The 13645-nt window shown below is 41.3% G+C and overlaps 1 protein-coding gene across 1 annotated transcript in view; it reads left to right on the top strand.

Moving 5' to 3' along the window:
- kif9 (kinesin family member 9) overlaps nt 1–13391 on the top strand; it is an 85627-nt gene extending 72236 nt beyond the window's left edge. Inside the window, exons 16-18 of the mRNA XM_048596164.1 lie at nt 4820–5028; nt 7815–7994; nt 13132–13391. Of these exons, the coding sequence (XP_048452121.1) occupies nt 4820–5028; nt 7815–7994; nt 13132–13391 (649 nt within the window). The remainder of the gene's footprint in view (nt 1–4819; nt 5029–7814; nt 7995–13131) is intronic.
- The last annotated feature ends 254 nt before the right edge of the window (nt 13392–13645 follow it).

The following is a 13645-nucleotide window of genomic DNA, read 5'->3' as shown; positions in this document are numbered from 1 at the left end:
TAATGGCATTGTGGGTCATACCACAGTAGGTAGATTACAGCAGTTCAAGAAGGCAGCTCAGCACCACCTCCTAAAGGGGAACCAGGGATGGGCAATAAATGCTGGCCAGTCAGCACAAATCCCACAAATGAACAAAAAAAAGAATGTTTTCAAGAAGGAGTTAGATATAGCTCCTCGATGTAAAAGGATCAAAGGGTATGGGGCAAAAGCGGAAACAGGGTACTGAATAGAACGATCAACCATGATCACATTGAATGGCATGGCATGCTCAAAAGGCTGAATGGCCTACTCCTGACTCTATTCTTTATGTTTCTATGTAATGTCTCAGATCACCATAAAGCCATAAGACATAGGAGAAGAACTAAGCCATCTGGCACATCAGGTTTGCTCCACCATTCAATCGTGGCTGATCTGATAATCCTTAAGTCCACTTTCCTGCCTTTTCCCCACAACCCTAGATTCCCTTCCTCAATACAAATCTAACTACTCAGCCTTGAATTTTCGTCCTCATCACTGCCTTATTTTGGCAATCCCTTACTCTGAGATTATGCCTTCTGGTCCTAGAAACTCCCACAAGGGCAAACTACCCTGTCTTAAGTCCTCTAAGAACTTTGCATGTTTCAATAAGGTCACCTGTCATTCTTCTAAACTCCAGTAAGAAAAGGGCCAAAGCTACTCATACTGTCTTCGTAAGAAAATCACTCCATGACAGGGATTAACCTAGTGAACCTTCTCTGCACTACCTCCAATGCCAGCATATTGTTCCTTAGATAACGGGATTAAAACTGTTCACAGTGTGGAGGGAGGAGAGAGTGAATGTTTGTGGATGTGGTGCCAATCATACAGGCTGCTTTATCCTGGTTGGTGTCCACCTTCTTAAGTGTTGTTGGTGCTGCACCCATCTAGGCAAGTGGGGAGTCAGGAGGTGAATTACTCACCTCAGTACTCCTAGGCTCTGACCTGCTCTTGTAGACACTGTGTTTATGTGGTGAGTCCACTTGAGTTTCTGATCAATGGTAACCTCAGAATGTTGATAGTGGGGAATTCAGTGATGGTAACACCATTGAATGTCAAGGGGCAGGTATTTCTTGTTGGTGATAGCCATAGCCTGGTATTTGTATGGAGTGAATGTTACTTGCTACTTTTCAGGTGAAGCCTGGATATGTCCAGATCTTGTTGCATTTTAACACGGACTGCTTTAGTGTCTGGGGATGTGAGAATTGTGCTGAACATTGTGCAATTATCAGTGAACATCCCCACTTCTGACCTAATGATGGAGAGAAGGTCATTAATGAAGCAGTTGAAGATGGTTGGCCCTAGGACACTACCATGAGGAACGCCTGCTGTGATATCCTGGAGTTGAGATGACTGACCTCCAACAACCATGACCATCTTCCCATGTGCCCAAGTATGACTTCAACCAGTGGAGAGTTGGGCCCCTGATATCCATTAATTCTGAATTTGCTAGGGTTCCTTGATGTCACACTCAGTCAAATGCAGCCTTGATGTCAAGGGCTGTCACTGTCACCTTACGTCTGGAATTTAGTTCTTTTGTCCATGTTTGAACCAAGGCAGTAAGGAGGTCAAGAGCTGAGTGGCCCAGGCAGAACCCAAACTAGGTGTCACTGAGAAGGTTATTGCTGAGCAGATGCTGTTTGACAGCACTATTGGTGACACCTTCTATCACTTTACTGTTGGGTGAGTGTAGACTGATGGGGTGGTAATTGGCTGGATTGGATTTGTCTTGATTTTTGTGTACAGGACATACCTGGGCAATTTTCCACAACGTCGGATAGATGCCAGTGTTGTAAGAGCTTGGCTATGGGAGCAGCAAGTCCTCAAGCACAAGTCTTCATTACCATTGCCAAAATGTTGTCAATTTTTGCAGTATCCAGTGTCTCCAACCATTTCTTGATGTCATGTGGAATGAATCAAAATTGTTGGAAACAGGAATCTATTATGCTGGGAACACTGAAGAGGCCAAGGTAAATTATCCACTTGGCACATCTGGCTGAAAATTACTGCGAATGTTGGGTCTTCCATCATTGAGGATGGGGATATTTGTGGAGCCTCCTCCTCCAGTGAGTTGTTTTAATTGTCCACCACCATTCACAACCGATTAAGGATAGTCAGCATGGCTTTGTGCGGAGGTACATCATGTCTCACAGGCTCGATTGAGTTTTTTAAGGAAGTAACCAAAAAGATTGATCAGGACAGAGTGGTAGATGTTGATTAGAAGGACTTTACTAAAGCATTTGACAAGGTTCCACATGGTAGATTAATTACTAAAGTTAGATCACAAAATTCAGGGAGAGCTTGCCAATTGGATACAAAATTAGCTTGACGGTTGGAGACAGAGGATGGTGGTGGAGTGTTATTTTTCAGACTGGAGGCCTGTAACCAGCAGTGTTCCACGGGGATTGGTACTGGGTCCACTTTTTTGGCATTTAAATAAACAATTTGGATGAGAATTTAGGAGACATGGTTAGTAAGTTTGCGGATGACACCAAAATTGGTGGTATGGTGGACAATGAAGAATGTTATCTAAGATTACAAAGAGCTTTTGATCAATTGGATCAATGAGCTGAGGAGTGACAGATGGAGTTTAATTTGGATAAATGCAAAGTATTGCATTTTGGTAAAACAAACTAGAGCAGGGCTTATACAAATAGTGGTAGGGCACTAGGTAATGTTGTAGAACAGAGGGACCTACAGGTGCAGGTGCATGATTCTTTGAAATTTGCATCACATGGAGACAGTGTGGTTAAGAAAATGTTTAGCACACTTGCCTTCATTGCTCAGACCTTTAAGTATAGGAGATGTCATATTAAGGTTGTCCAGGATGTTGTTGAGGCCTCTTCTGGTGTACTGCACAGTTCTGGTTGCCCTCCTACAGGAAGGATATTATTAAATTGGAGACAGTTCAGAAAAGACTTACCAGGATGTTGCCGAGAATGGAAGTTTGGGGTTATAAAGCTAGGCTGGATAGGCTGGGACTTTTTTCACTGGACCATAGGAGGTTGAGGGGTGACCTTATAGAGGTTTATAAAATCATGAGGGGCATAGGATTTTTTCCCTAGTATGTGGGTGTTCAAAACTAGGGTGTATATTTTTAAGGTGAGAAAAGAAAGATTTAAGAAGGACATGAGGGATTACCTTTTTACACCGAGAGTGGTTCATATGTGAATGAACAGCCAGAGAAAGTGGTGGATGCAGGTACAGTTACAACATTTAAAAGACATTTGGATAAGTACATGAATATAAAAGGTTTGGAGGGATATGGGCCAAACGCGGGCAAGTGGGACTAGTCTGGTTTGGGAACACAGTCGGCATGGACTAATTGGACTGAACGGTCTGTTCTCATGCTGTATGACACTATGACTCTTCCCTGGCTTGATGGTAATGGTTGAGTGGGGCATATACTGGGCCATAAGGTTACAGATTGTGCTGGAGTGCAATTCTGCTGATGTTTGACAGCCCACAGCACCTCATTGATACCTAGTCTTGTTATAATTTTCAAGGTATATATGAGATACCCCCTCGTTCATCTAAATTCCAGTGAGTACAAACCTAACCAATCCAGTCTCTTCTCATCTGTCAGTGCTGCCATCCTAGGAATCAGTCTAGTAAACCTTTGTTGCACTCCCTCTAAAGCTTGGATATTCTTCCTCAGATTAAGAGACCAAAACTGCACATCTAGCACCAAGGCCTTGCACAACTGCAACAAGACATCCCTACTCCTGTACTCAAATCTTCTTGCTATAAAAGTCAACATACCACTTGCCTTCTTCACAGCCTGCTACACCTGCATGCTTAACTTCAGCAGTTAGTGTAAAAGAACACTCAGGTCTTCATCGCACCTTTCCGTTTCTCAATCTAACACCATTCAGATAATAATCCGGCTTCACAGTTTTGCTAACAAAATGAATAATATCATATTTAAGGGTAGGCGATGGCATAGTGGTACTATTGCTAGACAATTAATCCAGAGACCCAGGTAATGTTCTGGGGACCTGGATTCGAATCCCACCATGGCAGATGGTAGAATTTGAATTCAATAAAAATCTGGAATTAAGAGTCTAATGATGACCATAAAACCATTGTCGATTGTCAGGGAAAATCCACCTGATTCACTAATGTTCTTTAGGGAAGGAAATCTTACCTGGTCTGGCCTACATGTGACTCTAGACCTACAGCAACGTGGTTGTCTCTTAACTGCCCTCTGAGTAATTAGGGATGGGTAACGAATGCTGGCCCAGCTAGTGACACCCACTTCCCATGAATGAATAAAAAAAATCAACATTATACTTCATCTGTCATACTCACTCATTCAACTTGTCCAAATCACACTTTAGCATCTCTATCTCTTCTTCACTGTTTAGCTTCCCCACCAGCTCTGTGTCATCTGCAAACCTGGAGATATTATTTTTAGTTCCCTCATCTAAATCATTAACATATATTGCAAATAGTTGGGGTCCAGGCATTGATCCATGTGGCAATAAATGCTAGCCTACCCAGTAATGCCTACATCCAATGAACAATTAGAAAAATTTGCGTGAATGACACCTTATATTATGAGAACTGATTGCCATCCAGTGATCCCTATTATAAATGGGTGACAACAAGTAGATTCAATTGTAGTTTGTTCAGCTGATAAATAGTCTATGGATCATAGCAAGTGGCAGGAATTTATGGAGTGACTTTATCTAAAGGAATGAAACAAAAGTTAAAAATAAGATTTATTAAAAGCAGTTTTGTCCAATTAGGGTTAATATTTTATAGTTTTATTCTTGATTTGTGTTCTGTTTTTGTTATTTAGCACTCCTCCACTAAAAACGTCAATGTTTGAAGTATTTAAAAATGAGAAAGGGCGTGAAATTAATCGTATCTTAATGGAGAATAAAAGTATTCTGACTATGAAGAGGAAGAGTGTGAAAGAGCTGACTGAAAGGATCAACAGCATCAAGGAGGAAATTGACATCAGTAACCAGGCACTCAATGTCAAGAAAAAGGAGCGTCAGCATCAAGGTAATGCCACAGGATACTGAGCAGTTTCTTCAACACAGACAGAATCATAGAATCCCTACAGTGCAGAAAGAGGCCATTTGGCTCATCAGGTCTGTTTGAACCCTCTGAAAATCATTCCACCCAGACCCAGCCCTCCTCCACTCTATCCCCATGACCCCACATTTCGCATGGCCAATCCACCCAACCTGCACATCTGTGGACTGTGGGAGGAAACTGGCACACCCAGTGGAAACCCACGCAGACACAGGGAGAATGTGCAAACTCCACACAGACAGTCGCCCAAGGCTGGAATTGAACCTGGTTCACTGGTATTGTGAGGTAGCAGTGCTAATGACTGAGCCACTGTGCCACAGTAGCACTGCAATTATTCTACAGTTTCTGCTCTTCATTATCATGCTGTTCCTCCAACTGTAAGTTGACTTTTTAAAAATTTCATTTTGTGGTTGTGAATTTCATGACAGAAGCCAACATTGATTGCCCATCCCTAACTGCCCTGAGTAGGTAGAAACTCCTGGGTCACTTCAAAGGGCAGTTAAGCCAATTACACTGGTGTTGAAGAGATAACTAGGTGTAGAGCTGGATGAATACAGCAGGCCAAGCAGCATCAGAGGAGCAGGAAGGCTGATGTTTCAGGATGTTGAACTGGACTTACTCAGGCCATTCTGGAAAAGAATGACACACTACTTCCCGAAAGAAAATCAGAAAACTGGTTGGATTTCTGTGACATTCTGATTGCTTCATTGTCCCTTTCTCTTATAATTGAATTTAAATAATCAAACTGCATGATAGAATTTCCAGTGATATTCTCTGGCTAACTAGTCAAGTGATCTAAGCACCAATCAAAATGTGTGTAAGTTAGGCACAGGGGATTCTGCTATAATGTGACAGTTGCATTCCAGCACAACATCAGTAGAAAATCACACTATATAAATAACTGGGCCTATGGAAAAAAATGGGGTTAGGGGCAGACCACCAAAAAAGCATAATACAAAGGATAGCACTATTGTCAGCAGCTGTTCAGACAGGTTGGTCCAACTGTGACAGCTGCTTTGCAGCTCCTTCTCAGATCGACACAACTGTCATCACTATTTCCAAAAAGTGCAGGATAGTTACCTAGGTGTCCTGGTCAATATTTATCCCTTAGACAGCAACACAATGATAGATTGTCTGGTCATTATCACATTGTTGTTTGTGGGAGAGTGTTGTGTGAAAATTAGCTGCTTATATTTTCTACAATGACTGCACTTCAAAAATACTTCAGTAGCTGTCAAGCTCTTTGTAACATCCTGAGGTTAAAAAAGGTGTAAGCCTTTGTAAGCAAGAAAATCTAGTTCACGTATAGCCTCAGAACTCAATGGCCAGGGTAGGTGCATTCACAATGTGACTAAAAAGATTGCGTATCAATCGGAAAATTCGTCCAACACTGCCAGTAGCAGACTGTCAGATTGGGAGAGATTCCTGGTCAGCATGTGATTAAAACAACACTGGAGACTCTACCACCACGATCCATTGTTCCAGACTACGACATATACATATGTGTATGTTGCCACAGCAGCTCAGACTACTTCAGCAATCTTATCACCACACCACAACTGTATCGAGGGGCACGGAGCAAAGGTGGGATTCAAGTTGAAACATAAGTCAACCATGATCTGACTAATTACTTAAACAGGAGCCTCCTGTTGTACCCAGGTCCTGTGCCTCAGAGTGTTTCCTTTCAAGGTAAGTTCGATATACAGTTTATCACTCTCCCCTACACCCTACTTTTCCTGATAACAGACCTGATGGCTGACAGAGAGAATTTCTTTGGGACTCTCAGAATTACAGCACTATAGAAGTACACTGTAGGTATCATTAACAAAGAGCTCCTGACAGCAAAATGCCTACTCGATGGAATTGCATTATAGCCAACACAAGTTCACATTTCAGAAATAGCATTCCCCTATTCGTCAATCGCGTTATAACCAATTTGTGTTGCCCAACTGCGCATTTTGGCAGAGCCCCCTGTATGGATCTGACTGCGCTGTAATAGGACTCTGCAGTGGAATAACTCACAGACACTCATTGTCCTTGTATCCTTTGCTTGGGTATCATTGCAACTAAAATCTTTAGCTAATGCTATCTTAAATAAACTGACTCCAGCCTGGAAACAAATACAGATAAAATTGAACGGATTGATATTTCTAATACTGTTATGTCATGTAACAAATTGTCCAGTGTACAATTTTATCATCTCACTGTTAGAAGGATGAAGAGGGTTTTTGTTAAAACCATGTTATCAGCTCCCCAGGCCCAGTGCTTCAGTGGGTAAACAAAGACGAGTCAATTTCAATCCGAGTCTATATTGAGTTAACTAGTTAAATAAAAGCATCAAATCTTGCACCACAGTTGAACTCCACACTGATGTGCCTAGGGCTAGGGATTGGGAAGCCAGAGTTCCTGTTTCTGGTCACTATCTGATGAACCCCATTGTTAAGACAGAATTAGACTGGTGTGTAATGATTTTCATGATCAAAAAGTTAATGGCAGTCACTTGTAGACTCATGCGTGAAGAATGATGACTTGGATGATGCTGCGAATAATAAAGTTAAACATGTGTCAGATATAACAGGCAATGTAGTTCATTACCTGCGACCTTTAAAACTGTGTGTGATTCATTACCAAAGTTCTGCTTAGCTCATTATCATCTATTTTTCTCAAAATAGCTTACAAGATTAATCTACTAAGGACCATAGTCTAAAAATGCCTAAACTTGTTTGATTATTGGTCCTTCCCACACCTAACAGGTGATTACATGAATGAACAAGGTGATCCTGTGATCGATGAAGATGAGTTCAACTTGGTCATGCAGCTGAAGGATCTGAAACACCAATACCGGCACGACTTTGATACTTTGCGAGACCTGAAGGTGGAGCTTCAGTACTGCCACAAGCTGGTGGACCAGTGTAGGCTGCGACTGTTAACAGGTAAGAAAAGATGATTCAGCTCAAAAATATGCTGCGATTCAACTGCAGCAGTTAGAATAATCAGGAAAAACCTACACTTTAGATGAGAGTTTGTTCCTATTTTCAGTGGCTCAGATAGATTTGAAAGTTACCATAGTTCTACTGGAAGAAGATTAGGAAGGTGTTTTGGCCGATATTCCTCCTTTGATCATAAACAGATTTTCTAGTTATATGTGATGGCACTCTTGGAAGGTTTTTGCTTTGTGCACAAAAGACTGCCAGGTAACTCAGGATGTGAAATAGTTTGAGATATTTCTGAGAGACATGCCGAGTTACAATATAAATATAATGCCTTACAAAACCAGTTAAACTAGAAAATCACAGCTATACGTTTAGATCCTCTGTATTATTTCTTTTTCATAACTCTTAAATCCAATGACCACACATTGTGTAACAGTGTATGCTCTCATTAATGCCTATAAACAGTCACTTTGTGCTTGTAGTTTACACTATGTCCAGATGATGAAGTTTCATATGCAGAGGTTTGTAATTGTAAGTAGAAACCTAACAAACATTGGCAGGTTTCCCAGTGAGCCAGCATGTATTCATGTTACTTATAGTGAGATATATTGACATAATATTTGGCATATCCTCCACCAAACAGGGAAAGAGTTCACCCTATTAGTCCAACACTCATAAATTGCAATCCATATAAGACTAAACACTAAAGAAACCATCAAGCATTGATTTATTGGTCCATTATGTATGCATTTGCAAACTCTGATGACATATCTATTAATCTTCAATTAACGCAAGGAATTCTGCCCTCCCCCACTCTCCATGCCAGTGATGTAACCCTAGTAGTAACCCTAGCAAGTTTCTCCTTGTCGCCACAAATTCACTGTTGAGAACTTAAACCCAGTAGTTGCACCCGATATACAAATATCTATAGCAGCTCTCAGAGGCCACAGAAGACAAGTTCCTTCATTCAAAAACCACAAGGTGGTCAAAGTACAAAGCAACTATGAGTGGGGGTCAGTTAGAAAATTAGATTACATACTTAAAGTGTTGATCCAGACTTGGAGGGTTGGGGAAGAGGAGATAAGAATTTTTGCAGACATTGAGAGATTGATAAGCAAAAATCTGAATTGGGAAACAAACAGTAAAGCTGCTGAAATATACCATGCAAAAGCAATCACAGAATAGAAATGCTAAAATGTTTCTTTGGTCACACAGCCGAGCCTCCAATCACCACAATAACCAGGAATTTTCCACTCTCCATATCTCTGAAGCACAGAAAATCAAAAGCTTTGCAGCTAAGCTCTGCCCTTGAATGGACAGCAGCTAGGACTGATTATAGTTGCCAAACTCCAAATTATTGGCTTTCCATCAGGCAAAAGATCAAATTCTCCCTGAACTGATCATGAATTGCAGAAGTGCTGCCATTGTAGTTGAATATCATATAGTTGCTCTCGCCTCCATCACTTTAACACATTAAAAGGGTAAGTACCCCAAAGGCTGGACATTATAAAAGATAGTCATCTTTAGTATTGTATTCCCAAATCAATCTGAATTCACACAAGTATATCTTCTTGTTGGCCACAATACAAACAATCCATCCCTATTCCTGCTTCTGGTTGTGGCAATGTCTTACAGTATTTGTAAAGAAGCAATCCCAGAGAAGATAAGAAATAGGATTTAGAGTTGACCATACCCCTCTTTGCCATTCAGTAACATCACGGTTTATCATCTATCACAACTGCACTTTCCTACCTGATCCTCATATTCGTCAATCCTCTTCCATTCAAAGAATCTATTGATATCAGCCTTGAATATACTCAATGACTGATCATCCACAGCCCTCACAGGGAGATCCATTACTTTCTGAATGAAGACGTTTATCCTCATCTCGGACTTAATTAGTCTCGCACTTATCCTGTGACTATGGCTTTGTTAAAATTATGATCTTATAATTTGGAATTGTTCCTTTAACATGGTAAAATGAAGTGGGTCATGTGGCCTATCTGTAGTCTGCTTGACAGCAAGCCTGGTTGCTGAGACAGTTAGAGATTAAAGGTGTTCCAAAATGTTTTACTAAAAAGAAGATACAAGATGAGTTGCAGCTAAACAGAGCTGGGACAGAGTTCCTTGTGGACCATTTTGCTAGTGCCATTGGGAGGGCTTTAAGTTAACTTAGCAGCGTTGTAGGAACCAAGAAACAACAGCAAAGGGGAATACCAGGGTTTGAAAAATACCTGGGGATACAGTTGGCACTTGCATAGAGAATAGTAAGGTTATAAGTGAAGTTGGAATAAAAAGAAAGAAAGGAAGTCCAAACATAGTTGATGTACATGTATGTAAATGCTTGGAGTATAGCAAATAAGGTTGGGATGTTATACATACAGATTTCAATGTGGAATTATGATGTTGTAGCACTGTTGGAGACCTAGCTCAAGGAAAGGCAAGACTGGGTGTTAAATATTCCTGGGTACAAGTTGTTTCCGAAGATGGAAAAAGAAGGGAAGATGAATGGGTAACAGTATTGGCTAAGGCGAATGTTGCAGTGATGGAAGAATGAGGATATCAAAGAGGGTTCACGGACAGAATCAATCTGGCTACAGCTGAGGCATAAAAAGGGTAATTACATTGTTCAGTTTAGCCTAAAGAACAACAACTAGTGGAAAAGATGTAGAAGAACAAGCCTGTAGGGAAATTACAGAGAAATGGCAGCATTATAGCATAGTTACAATGTGGGACTTTGATTACTCAAATATAGACTGGGATACTGGTAGTGTAAGGGGCAGTGAGGGGTAAGTGTTCCTATATAGTGGGCGGGAGAGTTTTCTTCAGCAGTATGTATTTAGTCCGACAAGGAAAGATGCATTTTTGTACCTGGTCCTTGAAATGAGAAAGGCTAAGTGAATCAAATGTCAGTGGAGGAACATTTAAGAGACAGTGGTCATCGTATCATAAGGTCCAGGATGGTGTTGGAGAATGACATACCACAGTCCAGAGGAAGAAAAATCAATTTGCGGAGAGCTGCCTTTAATGAGACAAAAACAAAGTTGATCAGGATTGATTGCAATAAGAGGCTGGTGGGAAAAACAATAATTGAACAATGGGCCACCTTTAAGGAGCAGATGGTTTGTGTACAGTTTAGGATTATCCCCTCAAATGGAAAGCTAGGTCAAACAACCAGAACTCCCTGGATGACAAAGTAGATAGCAATTAACATTAGAAAGAAAAAGTGCCAATGACAGGTATAAGGCAGAAAATACAATTGAGAACCATACAAATAAAGAAGGCTTAGGGGGAGAGATGAAAAGCAAATAACAGAAGCAAAGAGGAATCATGAGAAAAGATTAGCAGCTAACATAAAAGGGAATGCCAAAGTCTTCTATAGGCATATAAAGCGTAAGGGAATGTCTAAAGGAGGAGTAAGACCAATCAGAAACCAAAAAGGAGATTTACACATCGAGGCACAATTACACATGGGTCATGGCTGAGATGTTACATGAATACTTTGCATTACAGAAGTGGAGGATGCTGCCCAGGCCACAGTGACAGAGGAAGAAACTCACACTAGAAGGGTTCAACATTAATCAGGAAGAAGTCTTGGATAGATTGTTGGCACTTAAGGTTGTCATGGCATAGGAACTGGACAAGTTACTTCCAAGGATTTTTTTAAAAAGTGAAGATAGAAATTGTGGGGACACTGGCCACAATCTTTCAGTCTTCCCTGGACTCAGGGGAGGTGCTAGAAGACCGGAAAATCATGAAGAATCCAAGCTTGTTCAGAAAAGATTGTCAGGATAATTCTGGCAATTACAGACCAACAATTTAACTTCAGTAGTGGGGAACATCTAGAAATAATTATTCGGGATAGAATTACTAGTCACATGGAAAAAAGTAGGTTGATTAGGAAGAGTCAGCAGGGATTCTGATGGGGAAGTTGTGTTTAACTAACTTTCTGGAGTTTTTTTGAAAAGTTAACACAAAAATTTGATGAGCGTAACACTGTTGATGTGGTATACACAGTTCTCCAGAAGACATTTGATACAGTGCCACACAATAGATTTGACAGGAAAGTATAGGTCTTGGTATGAAAAGGGACAATAGCAACATGGATACAAAATTAGCTAAGTGATAGGAAACAAAGAGACTGATCAACGGATATTTTTTGGGCTGGAGAAAGGTTTATAGTGGAGTTCCCCAGGGGACGCTTACTTTTCCTGATAAATATTAATGATCTAGATTTTGATGTGGAGGGGACAATTTCCAAGTTTTCAGATGACATAAAACTTGGATGAATTTTAAATTGTGAGGAAGACATTGATAGTTGGTGGAATGAGGGGCAGGTGACTAATACAGAGAAGTGTGAAGTGAAGCACTTGGTCAGAAGAACATTGAAAGACAATATAATAGAGGTGGTTCATGATGTCAAGTGCTGGTAGCAGTTCATGAACAAGCAGGATACAGGTAATGGGAAAAAAACGAATCCACTGAGCAGACAGCGGAGCTGCTGGTACAGGATGGCTAATATTGATGACTACCATTGCAATTGTGACAGACATATTGTGAGAGAGTGGCACAATGGCTCAGTGGTTAGCATTGCTGCCTCACAGTGCCAGGGATACAGCCTTGGGCGACTGTGTAGAGTTTGCATGTTCTCCCCTGCTTGGGTTTCCTTCGGGTGCTCCAGTTTCCTCCCACAGTCCAAAGATGTGCAGGCTAAGTGGATTGGCCATGCTAAATTGCCCGTAGTGTCCAGGGATGTGCAGGCTAGGTGGATTAGCCATGGAAAATGCAGGGTCACATGGATAGGGTAGGGGGTGGTCTGGGTGGGATGCTCTTCAGAGGGGCGGTGTGGACTCGATGAGCCGAATAGCCTGCTTCCATACTGTAGGGATTCTATGATTCTATATATACTTCGGCCAAATCAGGGTAGTGATGTCATTGCAAGGGCTTGGTCCCTGGTTTCCACATACTGGTGGTCATTTTAATGCATTTTACAATCCTTGACTTCAGTAATAACAGAACTGAACACTTTCTTGTACTCATGGATATCTACAACAAGTTCACACAGACTATTCCCACCCATGACCAAAAGGACTTAATTATAGCCAGTGTTAGTGTATGATTGTTTTGTCTGTTTTAGTGTTCTATGTTGGATACACAGTGACCAGGGGCTCAACTTTGAAGACAAGATCTTACAGGAGTTCTGCAAGGCCTATGGCACTGTCACCCTCGGAAAATAGTACAATGGAGTGTTGCTTGAAGCCTGAAGTCTGTTGGATGAGGTGGAGGCAAACAGCAGTGTTGCAGGACCTGAAATGTCTGCGCATGATGACTCGAGTGGAGTCAGATAGCGATGCAGAATCCTGGTGTGACCTGAGTGTTGTGATCCTGTGTGGATAGACCTATTTCTCCCCTGGAAAACAACTCGGGGGGACCTGCAGGATGCAGAAATCGAAGCAACAAGTACCCCCAGTCATACGATTCCTGGAATCCTAAGTGACATAATTCCCAACACTAGTCATCTGCCATAGAGCCTGGATCCCTTGGAAGATACCAGTACAAATAAGAGGCCGAGAACATATTCTAAGGTAAATGTTGACTATCAACCCAACCCTGACTAGTTTTTAAAAATTAATTCATGAGAATGTGGGCAT

The sequence above is a fragment of the Rhincodon typus genome, chromosome 4, assembly GCF_021869965.1.
Source record: "Rhincodon typus isolate 14 chromosome 4, sRhiTyp1.1, whole genome shotgun sequence".
Classification (NCBI taxonomy): domain Eukaryota; kingdom Metazoa; phylum Chordata; class Chondrichthyes; order Orectolobiformes; family Rhincodontidae; genus Rhincodon; species Rhincodon typus.
The sequence above is the reverse complement of the archived record's forward strand: the minus strand, read 5'-3'. Positions and strand labels throughout refer to the sequence as shown.